The sequence below is a fragment of the Marmota flaviventris genome, chromosome 10 (genome assembly GCF_047511675.1).
Source record: "Marmota flaviventris isolate mMarFla1 chromosome 10, mMarFla1.hap1, whole genome shotgun sequence".
Taxonomy (NCBI): domain Eukaryota; kingdom Metazoa; phylum Chordata; class Mammalia; order Rodentia; family Sciuridae; genus Marmota; species Marmota flaviventris.
The window spans coordinates 6,948,962-6,972,666 of record NC_092507.1 but is presented as its reverse complement, the minus strand read 5'-3'; the positions used below and the strand labels follow the sequence as shown (position 1 = coordinate 6,972,666).

General features: G+C 41.8%; 1 protein-coding gene across 2 annotated transcripts in view; it reads right to left on the bottom strand.

Annotated features, from left to right (window-relative positions):
• Positions 1 to 23,705, bottom strand: part of Pex14 (peroxisomal biogenesis factor 14) — a 195,168-nt gene that overhangs the window by 127,507 nt on the left and 43,956 nt on the right. Inside the window, exons 1-2 of one of the 2 annotated variants that reach the window (XM_027947594.2) lie at positions 20,452 to 20,533; positions 1,836 to 1,883 (exon numbers count right to left, since the gene is read on the bottom strand). In XM_027947594.2, coding sequence (XP_027803395.1) covers positions 1,836 to 1,883; positions 20,452 to 20,487 — 84 coding nt within the window. In that variant the 5' untranslated portion in view covers positions 20,488 to 20,533. Of the gene's footprint in view, positions 1 to 1,835; positions 1,884 to 20,451; positions 20,534 to 23,705 lie in introns of those variants that run through there. The other variant, XM_071617342.1, reaches the window with a different exon arrangement.

Here is a 23,705-nt window from a genome sequence, read left to right as displayed (position 1 = left end):
TTTAATTATTGTTTTTTTATATATATATAAATTGCTGCTATGTGTTTTCTTTCCTCTGAGCAATTATGCAGCAAGTACGTAAAGAGGAGAAAAAAATATTAATTAAATATAAGGTAATTGTAGAGTTGGCCTGGAGAGAATGAGTCTGAACTCTGGACGATCACAGGCTACTAGGGTTTGAAGACTGCTCAGGGCCTCCCAGAAAAGAAAGAAATAAAAATACAACCGACCAACAAGCAGATGCATAATACAGCAGGAAAAGAGCCATGTACAGAAATCTTAACAGAGCAAAGCCCTGCAGGGCTCCCATGCCCAGAGGTAAGTGAGGATGCCAACTACACAGGGTTTCCAAAGAGTTTGCCCAATCATGCCCCAAAAGATGGGCTGGCCACTCTTTTTTTTTTTTTTTTTGGTACCAGGGATTGAACTCAGGGGCACTTGACCACTGAGCCACATCCCCAGCCCTATTTTGTATTTTATTTAGAGACAGGGTCTCACTGAGTTGCTTAGCGCCTTGCTTTTGCTGAGGCTGGCTTTGAACTCGTGATCGCCTATCTCAGCCTCCCGAGCAGCTGGGATTATAGGTATGTGTCACCTCGCCCAGCTAAGGGTTGGCCACTCTTTTGATGATCAATAGTTACATCAATAGATCGAAAAGAGACTAAAGAGACAAAGATTGAAGAGGAGTACTGTGTTCAACCTGGACTTTAGTCTAAATCACAACTTCAGCCTGAGTGGTTCTGAGGCTAACCCCATGGGACACACTCAAGCTTCCCAGTTGAGAGGCTGGGAAAGCCTTCTCTGCCTCCCACCCCAAGGAATAATACCAAAGGGCAAAATGAGGCCACTGTGGGAGAGATGGAAGTGAGCCCATATTGGTAAGAGCAGGTGACACAAATGATAGTACTCCTCTGAAATAGTCCTATCAGCACTTGTACCATCTCAGCCTGTCTACAGCTCAGCCAGATCCATGTCACCCTCCACCTAAGAAGGCCTTCGAACACACTAGAATTTGGACCTGATCATACCAGCTAAGGACCTCATGTCATCTCCTCCAACAGCTGTCAGGAAGAGAGTGAAGAAAACAGGTGCAACTGCAGGCACTGCTGAAAAAAAGCCTGGGCAGTGCCCCCTCAGCTTGCTGTCACCACTAAGGGAGAAAAGGCTCCGAAAAACTGAACCTAACACTGGCTCTTCCCTAAAGTTTACCTGGTTTGTAAAGAACCAGTCCTACTACCCAGCCAACAGGATTTGCCGCAGGCCATAAAATGCCAAACAGAATGAAAATGGGGCAGGCAGGCAGGGATTCTGATTCGGAGCACCACGCAAAAGTATTTGGCGAAGAAAATTATCCTTAGTACTTAGTAGCCCATTTCCCTATCAGCAGTCTATAAAGATAGTAGTGTTGGTAATGCCTGTCACAGCCCTATGGAAAAATCAGAATTCCCTCCCTTATCTGTTCCTTAAAGGCCACCCAAAGAAGCAGAGAATGGCTGTTTCATACAAACCAGGACAGACTGGCTGGGCCTAGCAACCTTGTTCCAACACTGCCTCCCAGGTTTCAGACATCTCACTGTCACACGCAAAGCGGTGCATAATCATTTAGGGTGGGTACTTTTAGTTCTGGAAAAGACCAGGCTTTAACAAGGAGAGATTTCACTAACCCCTACATGCTAGAACAGAAGACAGAGGTCAGAGGTCATGCACAGGAAGTCTCCATATAATATCTACTTTTGAAGGGACATTGCTGATGCAAACCATGGGATTGTAAGGTTTCTTTAAACTCACATGGTATTTTAATTACTAGAAAATGATACTATATCTTGGGTACTTACCAAAGGTTCTCGAGGCACCACATTTTCACTTCCTGGAGTAGAGCTTGGCTGCAAAGAGAAACACAAACAGAAAATAAGATCACAGTGCCACCCAATGGACAACAAAAAAACCAAAGATGTTCTATTCTCAAACAACACCCACAAATGCCCCTTTCTTATATTTCCCACTGGTTTCTCAAAAATTTACAGTGTTTTACGGTGAGCTGTCTGTAAGAAGTAGCCCACGAGTGTGAATTAGCCAAGAAACATAGACTACTGTTGGATTCACTGTCACAGCCCTCAAGAACAAGGCTTGATTTTATCTGGGAGAACTGAAGTCAGATGTTAAGAAGGAGGGGTTGGGGACCATCACAAAATCCATGGAAATAGCAAAGTCCAGAGAAAGGACCAAGGAGAGAGCCACACCTCTTTTTTGCTACCTCCTTGGCTCAAGGTGACTAGGAAGAGCCCAAAGCAAAATTGGAAAACCAGATACAGCCACAAGGGGGCACCATTTGCCCATACTCAGGATTTTCTTGAGGCATCTATCTGGAGCCAAGAACAAATATGTATTGCCTGTCAGGAAGAATACTACCCAAACAAAATAGTTAAGAAAGTCCCAGACTTAAGTGTTTTATGGAAATAAGCTAGTGACAGGCTAGCAAATAAACAGACTAACTTACAGGCAGACAGGCACCACTGGCCAACAGGCCTGGCCCCAAATGTTTCCTTCTGGGGACAACTACCTCACCCTCACAAGCAAAAACCTCAATCCTCAATTAAGCTGACCAAAATTTAGAGAAAAAAGAGAGAGACAGACAAATTTCTAAAGAAATTTACAAATTCCCACAAGAAAACAAGCAGTTTGAGTGAGTTATGATTAGTTTACTGTTTCTAATGTTAAAGTCAATTGCCATTTATCTGCAGATAATATCCAGACAAGTGCAGGCAATGTGCATTCCAGAAGCCAGTATCCAGCCTCCACTCTCCTCCCAGCCAGTTCAGACAGCCCGTGCCAGCCTCCTTGGAGACAGGGCCAAAGGTGAGTCTGGTTGCCACTTCACAGCTGGCCCATGGCTCAGTGGCAAGGCCTCTGAGGGATGAAAGACCCTATCCCTCCATGCAGAGTCCGGTCCCAGGACAAGGTCAACCAGCATGAAACTTAGTAGAAGTGGGTCAATCTAAAATCTGAACAAGCTTTCCCTGCCTTGCCCTCCCAGAACACTGGGCATCAATAAGCTCACTGGGAGATCTCTAGGCCTGATCCCTCTGAGCACCACATAACTCATAGCAGACTCACAACCCCCTCCCTCTACCACAGGAGTCCTATACCATTTCAGTGTTGCCTGTCTAGACAAAGGGCACAAGCTTCAACAAAATGCACACGTAAGAATCTGAAAGGACTCCTCGAGAGCTGCTCCTCCTCCTCTTTCACTTCCCAGAGCTAACCCATGATCACATTCTGTTAATATTCCTCCCCAAGTATCCATGGAATCAACCCCTCCACTTTTCTCCATCTCTACTACCACCCTGAGTTTAATCTCCAGCACTGCCAAAAAAAAAAAAAAAAAAAAGTCTACTACCATCACTTTGGTCTTGCCTAGACCACTGCAACAGCTTTCTAATTAGCTCACCCACATCCATGCTGGCTCCCTTCCAAAACATTTTCCATGATGCAAACAGACTATCATTTCCTGTGGTAATCAGGACGGGCTTAGGGGCACACACCTGCAGTCCCAGACATTTAAAAGTCTAAGGCAGGAGAATCACAAGTTCAAGGCAGTGTGGGCAACTTAGTTAGACCCTGTCGCAAAATAAAAAAATAAAAATGGTTGGGGATGTAGCTCAGAGGCATATCCTGGGCTTTACCCCTAGTATAGCAAAAATAAAAATAATCAGATCATCTCATACCTTATCCACCCCAGTAAGCAGTAACATCATATTCATACACACACACACACACACACACATATGTGTGTGTGTATGTATGTGTGTGTGTGTATATATTTTTTTAAAGTTGTCAGTGGACCTTTATTTTATTTATATGTGGTGCTAAGAATCGAACCCAGGGCCTCACACGTGCTAGGCAAGTGCTGTACCACTGAACCACAACCCCAGCCCCAGCAGTAACATCTTTAATGGCTTTTTATGGCTAGAGAAGACAGAAAAAAACTCAATGTGGCCTTCAAGGCTTCACATCCACTGATGATATCTTGGGTCTCCAGTGATAACACATTCCCCAGCTCCGTCTATAACACATACTGGCCTCTGTCAAGGGGCCTTTGCATATGGTGCTCCTTTTCCTGCCACTTCAGCAACTAGCCAGCTGCAACTCCTCCTGAGGAAAACAGTCTTTCTCTGACATCCATGATCAGGTGGAAGCTCCCTATTACACACCCACAAGACACCATATCCCTCTCCTTCAAGAAATGAGCAGAGGTTGCTGGGAGAGGTGGTGCATACTCAGGAAGCTAATGCAAGAGGATCACCAGTTCAAAGCCAGCCTGTGCAACTTAGTGAAGCCCTAAGCAATTTAGCAAGACCCTGTCTCAAAATAAAATTTAAAAAGGCTGAAGATGTGGCTCAATGGTTATGTGCCTCTGGGTCTCATCCCTGGTACAAAAAAATGAGCAGAGGGCTAGGAGTGTGGCTCAGCCCCATGCTTAGCATGCTCAAAGCCCTGAGTCTAATCCCCAGCACCAAAAGGGAAAAAGAAAAAAAAAAAAAAACTGAGCAAAACTGCAATTTTATATTTGTGTGATCATGTGAATGATGTGTCTCCCTCATCAGTAAAAATCTCCACATGGGCAGAAACTGTGTGCTTATCACTGTATCCCTGGGGCCTAGAAGAGTGCCAGGCACAGATTAGGCCTTCAACAGGGATAGTGGTTTAGGGTTGGGGATGTAGCTCAGTGATAGAACACTTTCCTAGCATGTGTGAGGTTCTGAGTTCCACACCCATAACACAAAAAAAAGAAAAAAAAAAAACAAGAACAGATATTTGTCAAGTAAATGAATAAGCCACAAAGAATAGAACAATGGTTCTAACTCATTAATACATAATGTGTTATATATTAAAGTTCATTATCTTCCTAAAGGCTTCCTTCAATCCATCTGGCAGATACTAAGTGCTAGCATTTATTTATTAGCGCTTTCTTTACTTAATTCTCACAATATTTGCACAAAAGTATTTCTAATAAGGAAACTGAGGAAAGGAAGGTCAAATAACTTGCCTATGACAACTAGTCCTACAGGGATTTGAACACTTCTACTTAATAAAAACAATCAAATTTTGTTTACATCACACATCACTATAACTCACTGTCACTAAGGAACTTTCCTTAAAAGCGGTTCCTCTTGGGTGGGGGGTGTAGTTCAGTGGTAGAGTACTTGCCTAACAATCACAAAGCTCTGGATTTCATCCCATCAGCACAAACAACAACAACAAAAAAAAAAAAAAAAAAATAGTTCACCTCTTCAGTAGTTAATATTTGCCAGAGGAAAAAACTTCAAACAATATACAGTGACAACTAACTTCTACCCTTTAGCACCTTTTTTCAACTATGAGCCATGTAAATGTATTGTTTAAAAACCAAAATTTACGGGCTGGGGTTGTGGCTCAGCGGTAGAATGCTCACTTAGCACGTGCTGGGTCCTGGGTTCAATCCTCAGCATCACATAGAAATGGATAGATAAAGGTATTTATCCAACTATAACTAAAAAAATAAATAAATATTTTTTAAAAATTTAGGGCTGGAGTTGTGGCTCAGTGGTAGAGTGCTTGCCTAGCATGTGTGAGGCACTGGGTTTGACTATCAGCACTGCATATAAATAAGTGAATAAAATAAAGATCCATCAACATCTAAAACAAATAATTTAAAAAATTAAACATTGAGAATAAAAAAGAAAGCTTCCTTCTCATTCCAACCCTACAGAACCACCATTGACATAGGTTCCTTATCAACTGAGCTATATCCCAGCCCTTATCAATTCTTCCAAGGACACACAAAGCAGGAGATCCCCACCAAGGAACTTCACCCAGTAACACCCTCCAAAGTCCTCCAGTCTTGGCTTTCCTATCTTCTGGACACACAAAGCCAGCCCTCTAAGCTCAATGTTAGGGTTGCTAAGAGGAGACAGCATTTCCCCAAACTGCATTCCAACCCACGTGTTGTCCCAGACCAATTAAACAACATCAGTGAACTAAGAGGGCTTTGCACCAATCTGGGAATTGCCCAACACCAATTACATTCTAGATGATTCTCAAGCTCATGATGAAATTTCTGCTGTCCAAAAAGTACTAGCACCCATTTCCTGTCTAGTGTTCATTAGAAAACAGTTTCTTGATGACTAAATCCAAAATAGCCTCCATCCTTACTTCCCTGGGAATACCTTTGGATAGTCTTTGTTAAATAACTAGTTTGCCATCTTTCTCTTCCACTAGATTTTAAGCTTCTTGCAGACAGACATTTTACTATCTTATTAAAGTATCTTCAGCAGCCAGAATATCACTGGTACTCAATAAATATGGACATCATTAAAATTTCTTATTTAAACAATCAAAACAAAGGAATCAGTTGACATATATATGCCCAACAAAAGCAAGTACAGGACCAGGGCAGGGTCTTTCCCTGGAACCTAACATAAATGTGGCCTACTCTTAATATAATGTTATGGACAGATAATTCTCTACTGGGCAGTATCACTCTCATGGGTCATTTGGAAATACATGGAGGTGTTTCTGGCTGTTGCCATAACTCCGGAGGGTCCCAGTGGCATTTAGAGGAAAGAGGGCTAAATGCACCCAAAGATGACCTGTTCCATCTTAAACACAAAGAGGACTCTCTCCAAGGAGACTCCTGACCAGTCTGCTTTCTCATACAGAAGGACAGGCTCCCATCACAAACATATAACTCCAGGCACTTCTTGAAAAAGTGAGTAGCTGACTGCCTGTATGGGGGTGCAAGCCCAAGCTCAGCTGGCCTGCTAGTCTGACCAGTCCAGCCTTATGAACGCCCAACACATTTTCAAACACCTACCCCTATATCTGCCCCTTTTAGTGGTCATGTCCATTATCTGGCTTGAGATGGATCCCTACAAATTAAATCCCTGCTTGACCCTGGATATATGACTACAGAGTAGTCAGTCCATGACTTTTTTTTTTTTTTAATATTTATTTATTTATTTTTTTAGTTTTCGGCGGACACAACATCTTTGTTTGTATGTGGTGCTGAGGATCCAACCCGGGCCGCACGCATGCCAGGCGAGCGCGCTACAGCTTGAGCCACATCCCCAGCCCAGTCCATGACTTTAAAAAAAAAAAAAAAAAGTAAGTTTTTTTATAAGCCACCAGCTGAGATCTATAGCAAAAATATAAGAAAGAAGCTCCAAAGTCATCTACTTCTGGATCTTTAGAGGCCAGGATGAAGACAGCAGGAAAAGAAGAAAGCAAAAGATTAAGAATGCTTTAAAAAACAAAAAGTCAGACAAATAAAAACAGACCACAGAAGCAGACAGAGAAATGTTTTTATTGTAACAGAGACAAAGGTGCCCTCACTCCTGCGGCAGAAGCATTGATCCTACATCCACTAAGTGACTGCCACTCTGGTTATGTCCTGGAAGAATAAGATACAACCCACAAATATTCTTTAAGAGGCAGAGGTAGAGTGGAAGGAAAGCGCATGAGTTTTGGCATGAATAACTGAGTGACTTGGGTATGCTACTGAACTTCTCTGAGCTTCAGTTTCCTTGTCTACAGGACTAATGGAAATAATACTACCACCTCACACTGGAGTTGGATGAGATAGTAAAAATTATATCACGTCACTCTTCTGCTTGAAATCAACTGAGGAGTAACATACCTCCCACAGTAAGCAGTGAGAAAACTAAGCAAACAACTGAAACCACTGTTTGTAGATATTGGACAATGGGCAGCACAGGACTGTGATCCTGTGAGCACAGGATCAGAACAGAACAGAACAAATGATCTGGGCCCGAAAACCTCTCTGGCTTTCAGCCAGGAGGCACATTTCAGACCAAGAATCGTGGGGGTTCTCTGAAGACTATGGCAGTCTCAGTGAGTAAAGAGGTCAGAGATTTCACTGAGTTCAGGGAGGAAAGACAGTTGAGAACTGCAGAACACAGTTCCAGAGAGGAAACGGCTATGAGGAAAGAGAGCTCCAGAAGTCTGCAAGGAGTTCCCTTGAGGCTCTGTTGAATATTAAAACTTGCATACGAATAGGGTGAAACTTCATAAGAGTAAAAAAATGAGTGATAAGGAAGCTGTGAGCTCAACAGCTCTCAGAACTCCCACAGGACTCAGTAATCCCAAGCACCAACAGAGGAGTATCCTCCCTGCTCATTCAGGGCATTCAGTTAGAGACCTAAAAGGTAAAGACCCTTGGTAGCAGGGTCAGATTATCCCAGCAGCAAAAGTTATCCGAAACCCACCCAAACAAAGCTTAAAACAGGACTTGAAAGAATCACAAATAGGCTGAGCATAGTAGCCAAAGCCTGTAATCCAAGACCTAGGAGGTTGAAGCAGGAAGGACACAAGTTCAAACCCAACCTCAGCAACTTAGCAAAGCCCCAAGAAACTCAGCAAGACCGCTAAGGGCTTGGAATGTGGCTGAGTGGTTAAAAACCTCTGGGTTCAATCCCTAGTATCAATTAATCAATCAGTAATTACAAATAACTACCCACCAAACAAAGCCCAACCTTGTTTCAAGACCACAAAATCCAAACTCTCAATGTGAAATTTACACACAAAATCTAGCATTCAACCAAAATTCTCAACATGTGTCAAGAAACAGGAAAATGTGACCAATAATAATAAGAAAAAACAAATTATATAACTAGCAGACAAAGAACACTAAGACAGATACACTGCATCCAAATACTTAAAGGAAAACATGATCATTGTAGGAGAAAAATATAAGATAATAAATAAATATAAGAAATAAAAGATTATAAATAAAAAGAAATTATAACCAGGTATGGTGGCCATACGCCTATAACTCCAGCAACTCAGGAGGCTGAAGCAGAAGGATCACTAGTTCAAGGCTAGCCTCAGTAACTTAGCAAAGCCCTAAGCAACTTAGAGAGACCCAAGCAGTGGTGCATGCCTATAATCCCAGCAGCTGGGGAGGCTAAGGCAGGAGGATTGCAAGTTCAAAGCCAGCCTCAGCAAAAGCAAGGCACTAAGCAACTCAGTGAGACTCTGTCTCTAAATAAGATACAAAATAGAGATGGCCATGATGGCACAGGTGGCCTGTGTGCATTCCTGGGTGCCCAGGACCCCCACATACACACCCTATCCCAGCCACAGTGGTCTTCTGTGGCTCTTTCTCAGTACCTGGTACACAGCCCCTGCCAGTGACATCCAGATGACCATATCTGACCCCTACCATGTAGTGATACTGTTCCAAACTGTGATCCTGTACCTATCAGATGACCACAACCCTCACAGTGCCCACTGTAATCTAGAAGTACAAGTCTTTCTTCCAGGACAACATTTGCTGATACCTTCTCCCAGTCAGTGTGGACAACCAGATTAATGCCCAGCTTGCAGCAAGCAATCCCAGCTGCAACCTCTATGTGGAGTGTCAGGACAGCGTGTGAAGTCAGCATTGTGGCCACCAAGTAGGATAACGCTGTGACCCTGGGAGACTACTACCAGGGCCAGAGATCACCATCCACAGTAAGTATGTGGGGCCAGGTGGCCTGGGAGGTTGGCTTGGGTGGGTGGTGGGGCAAGCTTCCTGATGCACAGCCTGGAGTCCTTATCTGGAAGCTCTTGAGCATCAATACCTGAAAGAACCCACAAAAGGAGAATCCTTCCATCCATCTATTCCTTTATCTATACAACACAGATTTATTGAGTATCTGCTATATATGTTCTAAGCTCTGAGAACACAGCAGTAAACAAAACCATTCAATCACTTCAAAAAAAAAAACCAAAACAAAAAATAGGGCTGGGGATGTGACTCAGTGGCCAAGTGCCCCTGAGTTCAATCCCTAGTACCCAAAAATAAAATAAATTTTTTTTAATGAAAAAGGCTGGGATTTGGCTCAGTAGTAAAGCACCCCTGGGTTAAACCCCCAGTACCAAAAAAAGGGAAAAAAAAGAAAATAGAGGGCCTAGGATTGTGGCTCAGCAGTAGCGCACTTGCCTGGCATGTGTGAGGTACTGGGTTCGATACTCAGCACCGCATATAAATAAATATATAAATAAATAAACTAAAAAAAAAATTAAAGAAAATACAACTTCTAGCATGAAACATACATCTAGAATAAAAACTTTACTGAATGAGAATAATAGCAGATTACTGCAGAAGAAAAGGTAAATGCACATGAAGACATAGAAAGAGAAGCTAACCAAAATGAAGAACAGGAAAAAAATCAGAAGCTGGGCCCGTGGTAGCTCACATCTGTAATCCCAACTACTTGGGAGGCTGAGGCAAAAGAATCACAAGTTCTAGGCTAATCCCAGCAATTTGGCAAGCCCCTCTCTAAATATAAAAAGTAAAAAGGGCTGGAGATGTAGCTCAGTGGTAGAGTGCTTGCCTAACATACACATACACACACACACACACACACACACACACAAACACACACACACTATACCCTGTGTTCAATCCCAGATAGTTCAAAAAAAGAAAAGAAAAAGAAGAAAGTCAGAGCCTCTATGGTCCATCAGGCACTATAATATATATTTAATTAGAAGCCCAGAAATTAGGAGTAGGCAGAGTAAATGCAAAATCGCACTAAGGCAGCCAGGTGTAGTGGCACACACCTGTAATCTCAGCAACTCCAGAGGCTGAGGCTTAACACAATTTTGAAAAAGAATAGCTGGAAGACTTCACACTAACTGGTTTCAAAATTTATTAAAAAGCTACAGCAATCAAGACAGTATATTAGTTGCATTATGACATATAAACTGACAGAACAGAGTTGAGAAATTAATCTATGCATATTATGATTATTTGATTAACAATGGTGGCAAGACAATTCAATGGAGAAAGGGCAATCTTTTATAAAAATGGTATTAGAATAACTGATACCCATGTGGGAGAAAACATTAACCTCAGCACAACAAGCACATGAAAAGATGTTCAACCACTATTAATTAACACAGATATACAAATTAAAACTACAATGAAATACCACTCACTAGAATGGCTAAAATATCAAACCAACAGATAATACCAAGTGTTGGTGTGCATGCAGTCCACCTAGAACTCTCAAACTGCTGGTAGGAATGCAAAACAGTACAACTTCGCAAAACACTTAAGAATCTTATAAAGCTAAACATTTACTGTATGACCCAGCAACTCCACTCACAGGTATTTAACAAGAAAAAATGAAAATATATTCTTATAAACACTTAAATATAAAGATTCATAGTAGCCCCAAATCAGCACCAAAGCTGTGGGGAACAAACTCTAAAGCGCTCCCCCATCCCTATCTCCTAGTATTTATACCCTCTTGCCTTTCCTTCCCTGTGGCGTAGGCATCTGGCCAACAACACAAAACAAAGTGACAGGATGTATGTAATTACGTTAAGTAGGTATGATACATGATTATAATGTTCATTTTGCTAAGAGATTCTCTCCCTTGCTAGCTTTGAGGAGATACGTGGTCATGCTGGGAATACCCATGTGGGGGAAAACTAAAAAAAAAAAAAAAAAAAAGGACAGCCAGGCACAGTGGCACATTCCTGTAATCCCAGCAGTTTAGAAGGCTGAGGCAGAAGGATCATGAGTTCAAAGCCAGTTTCAGCAAATTAGCGAGGCCCTAAGCAACTCACCAAGACCCTGTCTCTAAATAAAATATATAAAAGGGCTGGGGGATATAGCTCAGTGGTTAAGCACCCCTGGATTCAATTTCCAGTACCAAAACAAAAAGGGGGGTGGGTGACGGCCTACAGCTGCCTCTCAGTAACAAACTGAGGTTTCCAATCTACAATCCATAAGTAACTGAATTCCAAGAATGCAATTAGGAAGCTGATCATTCCTCCAGCAGAGCTCTGAATGAGACCACAGCACCAACAGACCCTTTACTGCAACCTGGTGAGACTTAGCTAAACTTATCCTGACTACTGATCCTAAGAGATAACAAACTGGAGTTGTTTTTAAGCTGATAAATTTGTGGAAATACTGTTATACAGCAATAGAAAGCTAACAATTCAAACATCCATCAACTGGTGAACAGATGAACAAATTGGGGTATATCCATACACTGGAGTACTACCCAGTAATAAAGAAGCAATGAATTCCTGACATGCATAACAACATGGATCAATTTCGAGACATAGAGAATATTTACATTATTAATTCATTCATATAAAACTCTAGGAAAGACAACCATAATCTACATTAATAGAAAGTAATTCACAGCTGGATGGCTAGGGATGAAGCTCAGTGGTAGAGCAGGTGGTAGCATGTACAAGGCTCTGGGTTCAATCCCCAGCACCACCAAAAGAACAAAGAAAAGTGGAGGGAGCTGGACAAGGGCACCTGTAATCCCAGCTACTTAGAGGCTGAGGCAGAAGGACCACAAGTTCAAGGCCAGCCTGGGCAACTTAGCAAGACCCTATCTCAAAATAAAAGAAAAAGGGCTACAGGGTGTAGCTCAGTGGTAGAACACTTGCCTAACATATGCAGGGCTCTGGATTTGAGCCCCTAAATCAGAAAAAAAAAGAAAGACGTTTATATTTCCTGGTCCCAGGGGCAGGAACTCACTGGAAAGGAACATAAGGGAACACTTAGGGATACAGGAATTGTTTTTTTGTTTTGTTTGTTTTTGTTTCTGTTTTTTTAATTATTTTTTTATTAGTTACATATGACAGTATAATGATCTTGACATTTCATACATTTGAATCAAATGGGGTATCCATTTCTCATTTTTCTGATTGTACAGGTTGCAGAATCACATTGGTCATACAGTTACGTATATACATACAGCAATAATAAAGTCTATTTTATTCTGCTGCCCTTCTTATCCCCCCTTCCCCTCCCCTCCCCTGTTTTTGTTGTTTTGTGGTGCTGGGGATTGAACCCAGGGCCTTATGCAAGTGAGGCAAGCACTCTACCAACTGAGCTAACATTACCAGCCCATAGGAATTGTTTTGACATTCATTGTGGTGGGGTTACACAGGTACAACATCATTTGTCAAAACTCACTGAACTGACTACAACACACCTATTAGAATCCCACAGTAAAGTTTAGGCCACAAGGATTTTGTCACTCAATAATAAACTTAAGTTATTAAAAACATCAGCAGGGCTGGGGATGTGGCTCAAGCGGTAGCGCGCTTGCCTGGCATGCGTGCGGCCCGGGTTCGATCCTCAGCACCACATACAAACAAAGATGTTGTGTCTGCCGAAAACTAAAAAAATAAATATTAAAATTTAAAAAATAAAAAAAATAAAAATAAAAATATCAGCAAAATTGGAAGGAAAGTGACTAGTTCGGAAAATTACCTTTGCAATGGAGAAATGTGATAGTCACCACTTTAACCAAATGATAAAATTTATCCCCAACAATGGGACAAACTGCTATCATATGCCTTCAGATGCAATTCACTGAGACGGATACAATGTCATTGATACAATTTTTTTTATTTTATATTTTTAATTGTAGATGGACAGCATGCCTTTATTTGATTTGCTTATTTTTTATGCGGTGCTAAAGATCGAACCCAGTGCCTCACATGTGCTAGGCAAGTGCTCTGCCACTGAGCCACATCCCCAGCCCCTCATTTACATAATATTCTTATAAATAACTATTAACCTGGGTCTACATATGAGTAAACAAATCAGAAAACTCCAGATAGTGGAATGCTCTATAAAACAATGGCCTAGACTCTCCAATCAATGTCATAAAAAAAAAAAAAAAAAAAGACTCATGAACTGCCCAGAAGTGCATACATATCTTCACAAAAGGAGATGCACAAATATTTTTACAAGCTGGGTACAGTGGCACATACTTATAATCCCAGCAACTTAGAAGGCTGAAGCAAGAGAACAGCAAGCTCAAGGTCAAGCTCCACAACTCAGCAAGACCCTATCTCAAAATAAAAATTTTAGAAGCTGGGGTTGTGGCTCAGTGGTAGAGCAGATGTCTAACACAGGCGAGGCCCTGGGATCGATCCTCAGCATCACATAAAAATAAATAATAATTTCAAAAAGGGGCTGGGATGTAGCTCAGTGGTAATAAGCCCTTAGGGTTCAATCCCCAATATCATGAAATAAATAAATAATAAAAATAAAATGGGGGGAGCTGGGAATATAGCTCAGTTGGTAAAGTGTTTGCCTTGCATGCACAAGGCCCTGGGTTCAATCTCCAGCACCACAAAAAAATAAAATAAAATGGGGGCTGGGGCTCAGCAGTAGTACCCTTGCTTAGCTTGTGTGAGGCACTGGGTTCGATTCTCAGCACCACATATAAATCAATAAAATAAAGGTCTACCAACAACTAAAAAAATATTTTAAAAAAAAAAAATGGCCTGGGAGCTCAGTTGCAGAATATCCCTAGATTAAATCCCCATTGCCACAAAGAAAAAAAGGCTTGATGGGCGGGGGCGGGGGGGGGGGGCGACTTACACTACTGCAATCTATAAGTGCCTGTAATTGGGAAGCTGAAGCAAGAGCACTAAGGCCAGCCTGGGCAATTAATGAAACTCTATCTAAAATTCAAAAGGACTGGGAATGTCTCTCAATGGTAAAGCACCCCCTGGGTTCAATCCCTAGTACCACCACAAAAAAAAAAAAAAAAAAAGTCAAACACATAAAAGTTCAAAACGGACAAAATTAAATTGTGGTAATCTAAGTCAAGATAGAAGCAACCTTTGGAGACTGGGATAGTGAAGGAAGAGATAACGGAGGTACTTCTGAGGTCCTGGTTACGTTTCTTTTTTTTTTTTTTTTTTTTTTTTGATTTATTATTGTTACTATCATTTATTACATTTTATAGTCATTAATCATAATTGTAAATATATAATTTTTGTTAACCAAACAACACTCTTCAAATAACATTTTTTTTGTTTTAATTAGTTATACATGACAGTACAATGATCTTGACATATCATACATTTGAATCAGATGGGATATGATTTCTCATTTTTCTGAGTGTACAGGTTGCAGAATCACATTGGTCATGCAGTCATGTATATACATACAACAATAATAAAGTCTATAAGTCTATTTTATTCTGCTGTCCTTCCTTCCCCTCTCCTCCCCTCCCATCACTTCTCTCTACCCAAACTAATGTGACACACTTCTTTTTTTTTTTTTTAAACGTTTGATTTCTTACTGTACTAAGAATGGAACCCAGGGGTCTCGATCATGCTAGATAAGTGTTCTGCCATTGAGCTACACTCCCAGCCTGATATATCAGTTATCCAAGTATACTGACTTGGTGAAGTCACCAACCTGTACACATACTTTTAATACTTTAAGATATGTAAAACATTAGTTGAAAGTTTACCTTTTTTTTTTTTCCTTTTTCTTTTATCCAGGGAACCATTCTAGATTAAAGTGAACAAAAAAACTAAACAGGGCTGGGGTTGTAGCTCAGTGGTCGAACGCTTGCCTAGCACCCGCGAGGCACTGGATTTGTTCCCCAGTGTCACATTAGGGGAGAAAAAAAAAACTAAATGAACAAAATAGAGGCTAAAAAAGGAAGAAACTAAAGAGACAAATCAATGTTTCCTGACTGGATCCTAGCTTTTTTATCTGGGCAAATTAAACATATTAATTGACCATGAATATATTAAATAATACTTTTTATCAATACTAAATTTCTTATGTGATGATGGTATGGTGGTTATGCAGAGGAATAACCTTACCCTTATGAAAGACAAATATTTCTAGTATAAAATATCTTGAGCTAGGGTTGTAGTTCAGTGGTAGAGTGCTTGCCTAGAACAGGTGAGGCCCCGGGTTTGCTCCTCAGAAACACATATAAATAAATAAATATCTTAATGTCTGTAACTTACTACAAATCCTTCATATATTTATATACGTGGAAGAGGGAAGGAGGGAGAGAAACAAATTCAGCAAAATGTGAAGCATATCTTGGTTAAGTTTTTATGTGAGTTTTACAAGAGTTCCCTGTATAATTCTTTCAACTTTTTTTGGAAAATGTTCAAATAAAAAGTTTAAGGGGGGGGCTGAGATTGTGGCTCAGTGGTAGAGTGCTCGCCTAGCATGCATGAGGCCCTGGATTCGAACCTCAGCACTACATAAATGTAAAATAAAGATATTGTGTCCACCTAAAACTAAAAAATAAATATATATTTAAAAAAGAGAAATACTTTAAAAAAAAAAGTTTTCAATTTCTTTAAAAAAAAAAAAAAAAAAAGCTTAAGGGGAAAATACCGTGTCTGAATTACTGCAACTCAAGAGTTAAACAGACTTCCAAAACTATACATAGAGGCTTAGAGAAGGAAACTAAGACTCACTGAGCACTTGCTATGCACCAGGCGCTCTTTATACCTATGATTTTGGTCAACCCTCATAGCAACTCTTCAGGTAATATTATTGCTAATTACTATTGCTCTCATTTTAATTTATGCTCAGAAAGGTAGAGTACCCTACTTGGGAGGTTGAAGCAGGAAGATAGCAAGTTTGAGGCCAGCCTAGACACCATAGCAAGACGCCAACCTCGAAAATAAATAAAATTAGAAAGATGGCATGCCAGCCAGGCATGATGGCACACACCTATAATCCCAAGAGTTTGGGGGCTGAGGCAGGAGAATTTCAAATTTGAGGCCAGCCAGGATAACTTAGAAGGGTAACTGTCTCAAAAATAAAATAAAGGAGCCAGGCGCAGTGGCACACACCTGTAATCCCAGCGGCTCAGGAGGCTGAGGCAGGAAGATCGAAAGTTCAAAGTCAGCCTCAGCAAAAAGTGAGGCATGAAGCAACTCAGTGAGACCCTGTCTCTAAATAAAATATAAAATAGGACTGGAGATGTGACTCAGTGGTCGAGTATCCCCGAGTTAAATCCCTTGTACCAAAATGATTAATTAATCAATTAAATTTAACTAAAAGGCTTTGGGGGTGGCTCAGTGACAGAGCACTTGCCTAGCATGCCAGAGGCCCTGGGTTCAATCCCCAGTATTAGAGGGATGGAGGGTTTTACAAATGAATAGATGAGAAAGTGTCAAGTTCAATGGTGGAGTATTAGTATGTCAAATAAAATTTGGCAGGGCAGAAAGCCACAATCTGCCATTCCTTCACTAGGCTCTTCCCCCTTTCCCTGCGACTATGTCCTCTCAATCTGAAACTTAATATGTTAGGTGAACCACAACAGATCTGAAATCTGTCTGTAATAATCCTCAATACTCAATGAATCTTAAGTAACCAGATTGAATGATGCCTCTATTCTTCACAAAAGATAGTGTACAGCAATATGATAACCTTTCCCCTGCCTCTGGGGCACAACATGTACAGACTAGAAGGGACTTTGATAAGAGATTAGCCATGCAAAACAGAGTAATGTGAGGAAAACAGAAAAAGGATATGAGGCAATAAATAAAATTCCAACAAATTGTCTTAAGGATAGACTAAAAAGATTAGACTTTACCATTATAAAAAAAAGCAAATATGTCTCTCAAATCTAAAGATCATCAAGGACAGCTAACATAAAGACCATGATAGAGGGCATTCTTCTGAAATTTCAAGGAAAGTACTTCAGAACAACAACAAAAAAGAACAACTTCACAGAATAGCAGTCAACATGAGAAATCAGACCTCAGAAGGTGTAGTAGTGGGGTTTGAGGAAAGTTTTCATTTTCTTTTTAATGTTTTTTTTTTTTTTAATGTTTTTATTTTTTAGTTTTCGGCGGACACAACATCTTTGTTTGTATGTGGTGCTGAGGATCGAACCCAGGCCGCACACATGCCAGGCAAGCGCGCTACCGCTTGAGCCACATCCCCAGCCCCATTTTTCATCTTCTTTAGAGTGAAAATCCAGAACATATTAAATGTTCTGGATAAAAACATACAACACATTGTATCCGGTATTGTTCTAAGCACAATAAATAAACTCAATCCTACAGCGATTCTATAGGATAGGCATTAGTATTATTTCTATTTTACAAACGAAGAAATCAAGGCCAGAAAAGTAACCTATCCAAGACACATAGCTGGTACAAATGGGGCTAGGACTCTAAGCCAGAGGGGCTGGCTTTAAAACATATGCTTATAACAATTACTTTTTGCTACTTCTCAAGGGAAGAGCAGGCTTTCCACCCATCATCTTTTGAAACCAGAAGTTGATCCCACAAGGCCAACTAACAAACTTTCTACCAGACGGAGAACACTGGCTCAGCCCCACAGGTCTAACCCTATGCAATTCTTCTCACATACAAACCAGGTTTGGGGGAGTTATCCAAACAGTCCTTTCAATCCTGTTCCGTTCAGACTAGAGAAATGGGAAATCAGATTGTTAGGGACTTGAAAATGAAAGGACAGACAGGTGCTAAAGAGAACTGGCTCACTTAAAAAAGTATGCATTTGCAGCTTATTGTTAGACAGTGATAATCTGGCAAGAAGAGTTCAAGTTTTTCCTTAGGCTACCAGCATACTCTGATGCAATCCCCTCTCTATCAGCTTTGGAAAGGAGGGCAAAGGAGAAGCAGGGCTGAAAACCAAACAAGTGCTGGCCAAGCCCCCTAAAAGAGCCTTACCTAGATCCTTTTCCACAAATACAGAGAGAGAGGGCAATTTCCAGAACCAAAGTAACCTTCAAGTAACTTTATATCCAAGTGGCAAGTTTTTAGTGCTCTTCACAATACTGGCAAATGTCCTAGAGTAATCAGACTGAGAGCACCCCTTCAATGCCTATGGGCATTCCTAACACATAAGAGTTCAGAAAAACCCAGATTCTGAGGAGCTTGGGCATTTCAGCAAACTAAGTAGGGTAGACAAGAAAGGATGACTGCTCTTCTCAGACATTTTCCAAAGTCCGAACCTCTGACAGTAAGAAGCCAGAACCAGCTGTCTCCCATGTTTTAACAATCCAGAATCTTCTTCCTGAATCACTCACACTAACAAAGGCTGATCTGGAGAACATGTTCAGGTATTCCAATTCCCTCAAGTGTAATTCTTCCAACAGGTTTATTGTGGAGAAAGAAACATTAAGTGGTGGTCATTTGGCCGGGAAGAAAGTTAAATGCTAGTGAACTGCTAAAAACTTTTCCCCTCCTGGGGACTGAATCCACGGTCAAGGAGCAGGCTAGGCAAGCAATCTACCACTAGGCTACATTCTCAGTCTTTATTATTTTATTTTGAGAAAAGGTCTGGCTAAGTTGCTCAGGCTGTCCTCAAACTTGCCATCCTTCTGCCTCAGCCCTGCAGTAACTGGGATTACAAGCGTACACTACCCTGCCCCACTTGGTGAAAACCTTTAAAGGTGTTTCAAGGAGGTGAAAAGGTCCAAGGGTGAAACCATTTTTTCTTTCGAGGTCTAGTCCTAACTAAATTTAAAACATGAATGGGCTAATAAAAGATATCACATATATCTAGAGTCAAATCAAGACTCAAATAGGCACAGGATTTTGAGCATATTACAACTTATACGAAATGGGGGTTAGTAAATAGCCTGTACTTCCTAAAGGTTGTAGTGAGCACTGAATGAGAAAATAAGCGCAATTTGCCTTAGCAATGACAGCACACACGCAGTCAACATACGCTCTCTCTTTATATATATTAGTCGTAGTTGGACACAACATCTTTATTTTATTTATTTTTATGTGGTGCTGAGGATCGAGCCCAGGGCTTCACACGTGCGAGGCGAGTGAGTTACCGCTGAGCCCCAGCCCCAGCCCCGTTTGCGCTTGCTTAGCCCCTCTCTCTTCACCTCACCCCACCTTGGGACTATTAACCCCTTGGGAGACCTTGTCACCGCTCCCAGACGGAAGTCGTCCCAGCGTCAACACTGGATCTCGTGGTCCCCTTACTGGACTGGGATTGGGCTAAACCTGTGGGTGAAGAGCTAGAGAGGTACGCCGGCCAAGAAGCCACCGCCAAGGCAGCGAGGACGCAGACTCGACCCAATGGGTGGTGGCCCGCGCGGATTACAGAGCGTCCCCATCCTACCCACGCACTGCGAGGGTCCCAGCCTATTTCGGACCCTCCCACTCGGCGAGGGGAGCGCAAAGGACACCGCAGGCAGGGAGGCCGGGGGAGGCCACTCCCGCAAGCCGAGGCGGAGGCCACGGAGGTGGGAACCCCGAGGACGCCAGGGCCCCCCCGGGGGGGGGGGGGGCAGCCGGCACGGGCGCGCCTCACTAGAGGGGCCCTCGCCGCTCCAGGCCGGGAACCTCGCGAGGGTCTCCTCGCCCTCCGCACCAGACTGAAGTGGGCCCCCATGGGCGGGAAGGCGAGGTGTGGGGCCCGGCGGGCCCGGCCGAGCCCCCGAGCCCGGCTCCCAGAGGTGGTCAAAGAGGGGTCACCGGGGGAGGGGCCGCGCGGGGAGGTCCCGGAGAGGGGCGGGGCCCGCGAGGGGGCGAGAGGCCGGGGCCGCGGCTCAGGAGACTCGGGGTTCCCCCGGCTCCCGGCCGTGCGCCTAGCGCTCCTTCGGCCGGGGTCCCCGCCGCCGTGGCGGGGCAGTCCCACTCCCCTCTTACCTGGCTCGGCTGCTCTGCCTGCTCCGAGGACGCCATCTTTGTAAGGCCTGACTAATCTATCGCCGCTGGGCGAGGTTTCTCCCAAACGCCCTCGCTCGCAAGCTCCGGCCCAGACTAAAGTAGCAGTAACTGAGCCTGTCGATGGGGGCGGGCTCGGGGCAGAGGGCGGAGCCGGCGTGCGACACCTCGCGCAGTTCCGAGGAGCTCTGTTTACAGGCCTGATTCTTTTTTCGTTGTTGCATGTGCATCATTATTTCTTGAATCAAATCTCTGCCGTCACCAATAAGCATTTAGTAAATGAATGAATGTGAAGAAACTTGTAAATTATTTTTTTAACAACTCAGTACAGTACTATTCATTGTCTATTATTTGTCAGGAACTTTGGCAAGAGCTGGAAATTAAAGGATCCAAGATCCAGGTGCCTGGGCTGGGGATGTGGCTCAAGCAGTAATTCACTCGCCTGGCATGCGTGCGGCCCGGGTTCGATCCTCAGCACCACATACAAAAATGTTGTGTCCACCGATAACTAAAAAAAAATAAATATTAAAAAAAAATCTCTAAACTGTTTTAAAAAAAAAAAAAGATCCAGGTCCCAAGCCCGGGACAAACATTACACGCACACAATTACAGCATTGTTGGAGACAGAATTTTGAAAAGTTTTTTTTTTTTTTAATATCTATTTTCCAGTCGTAGTTGGATACAATAGCTTTATTTTATTTATTTATTTTTATGTGGTGCTGTGGGTGGAACTCATGTCCTTGCATGTGCTAAGCGAGCGCTCTACCGCTGAGCCACAACCCCAGCCCAAAGAACTTTGATAACTCTATGCAGGTCCATTGCCAGAACACAAAAGAGGATGCTTCATGGGGAGGTGTCTCTGAACTATCATTACTTTATAATGGTTGAGATTTTTAAGCTAAAGATGAAATTATATGAACAAGGATGCATATATTACCATCATTATTCAACTCCTATCATAACTGTGTTTTGACCAAATTGTAGTTCTCAAATGGGCTACACTAACAATTCCTCTTTACCAAATATCTGATATGCACACCCATGTTTTCAAAAACAAAATATGAAAGAGACTGGCCCTGAATGAATATGGGCAATTATTTCTACTTCACATAAAATATCACCCTCTAAGCAAGGATATTTGGGGACTGTTTAAATTACTATCTATTTATTTATTTATTTTGAACTAGGGATTGAACCTGGGGGTGCTTTACACCTGCACTACATCACTAGTCTTTTTTTTTTTTTTTTCTTAATGACACAGGGTCTTGCCAAATTGATGAAGGTCTCACTAAGTTGCTGAGGCTGGCCTAGAATGTGTGATCATCCTGCATAGCTGGGATTACAGTTGTGCACCACTGCTCCCAGCTAAATATTAGTTTTTCTGGAAGAAAATTACAAACTTCTGGAAGCATACTATTAGAACAAACACACCTATATTCCCAGCTACTTTGGAGGTTGAAGCAGGAGGATCTCTTGGGTCCAGGAGCAACATAGTGAGATCTCCATTTCAAAAAAAAAAAAAGCTGGTGGTGATACCATATGCCCTTAATCCCAGCAACTCAGAAAGCTAAGGCAGGAGAGCAACTCAGGCCTACTTGGGCAACTTAATGAGATCCTGTCTTAAAAAGTAAAAAGAGCATGGAGTGTAGCTCAGTAGAAAAAAGTGCCCCTGGGTGGATTCAAACTAAAAAGCTTCTCAGCAAAAGAAACAATCAGTGAGGTGAATAGAGAGCCTACTAATTGGGAACAAATTCTTATCACATGCACACCAGATACAGCACTAATCTCTGAGTTCTTTGTATATTCTTGACATTAGAATATATAAAGAACTCAAAAAATATTAACACCAAAAAAAAACAAATAAACTAAACAATAAATGGGCCAAGGACCTGATCAGACACTTCTCAGAAGAAGATATACAATCAACAATTATATGAAAAAATGTTCATCATCTCCAACAATTAGAGAAATGAAAATCAAAACTACTCTAAGATTTCATCTCCCTCCTGTCAGAATGGCAGCTATTAAGAATACAAACATCAGTAAGTGTTGGTGAGGATGTGGGGGAAAAGGCACACTCATACATTGCTGGTGGAACTGCAAATTGGTGCAGCCAATATGGAAAGCAGTGTGGAGATTCCTTGGAAAACTGGGAATAGAACCACCATTTGACCCAGCTATCCCACTCCTTGGTCTATACCCAAAGGACTTAAAAAGAGCATACTACAGGGAGACAGCCACATCAATGTTTACAGCAGCACAATTCACAATAGCTAAACTGTAGAACCAACCTAGATGCCCTTCGGTAGATGAATGGATGAAGAAACTGTGATATATAAACACAATAGAATTTTTTTTTTTATAGAGTGAGAGAGGGAGGGAGAGAGAGAGAGAGAGAGAATTTTTAATATTTATTTTTTAGTTCTCGGCGGACACAACATCTTTGTTTGTATGTGGTGCTGAGGATCGAACCCGGGCCGCACGCATGCCAGGCGAGCGCGCTACTGCTTGAGCCACATCCCCAGCCCCCAACAATAGAATATTACTCAGCATTAAAAGAGAATGAAATCATGGTAAATGGATGGAGCTGGAGAAGATAATGCTAAGTGAATTTAGCCAATTCCAAAAAACCAAATGCTGAAAGATTTCTCTGATTTAAGGATGCTGATTCATAATATCATAATATGCTGAGGGGGATTAAATGAACTCTAGATAGGGCAAAGAGGAATAGGAGAGGGAGGGGAAGGGAGGGGGCATGGGGGGGAAAGACATGGAATGAGATGGTAATCATTACCCTGTGTACATGTATGAAGACACGAAGGATGTGACTCTACTTTGTGTACAACCAGAGATATGAAAAATTGTGCTCTATATGTGTAATATGAATAGTAATGCATTCTGTTGTCATACATAACAAATTAAACATTTTTAAAAAGTTCTCCTCAGTTCAATTCCCAGTACAAAAAAAAGAAGAACAACAACAACAAGAAGGAGGAGTTGTTGTCAGGAACATCTGAGCAATTTCAAACAGTGCCATTGTTCGCATTTTCCCTTTTCTGATTTACTTCAAATCTTTGTTTGTTTTGGAGGAGGCTGGGAATGAAAGTTTAATTTTAGCTTAGCTAACCACAGCAAATTGGAGTAGTTAAATTGTTACTTCAGATCTTAATGTTTAGTCTTTTTTAAACTATATTTATTTTAATATTTTCCAATAATTGCCAAGAGATGCATAATTT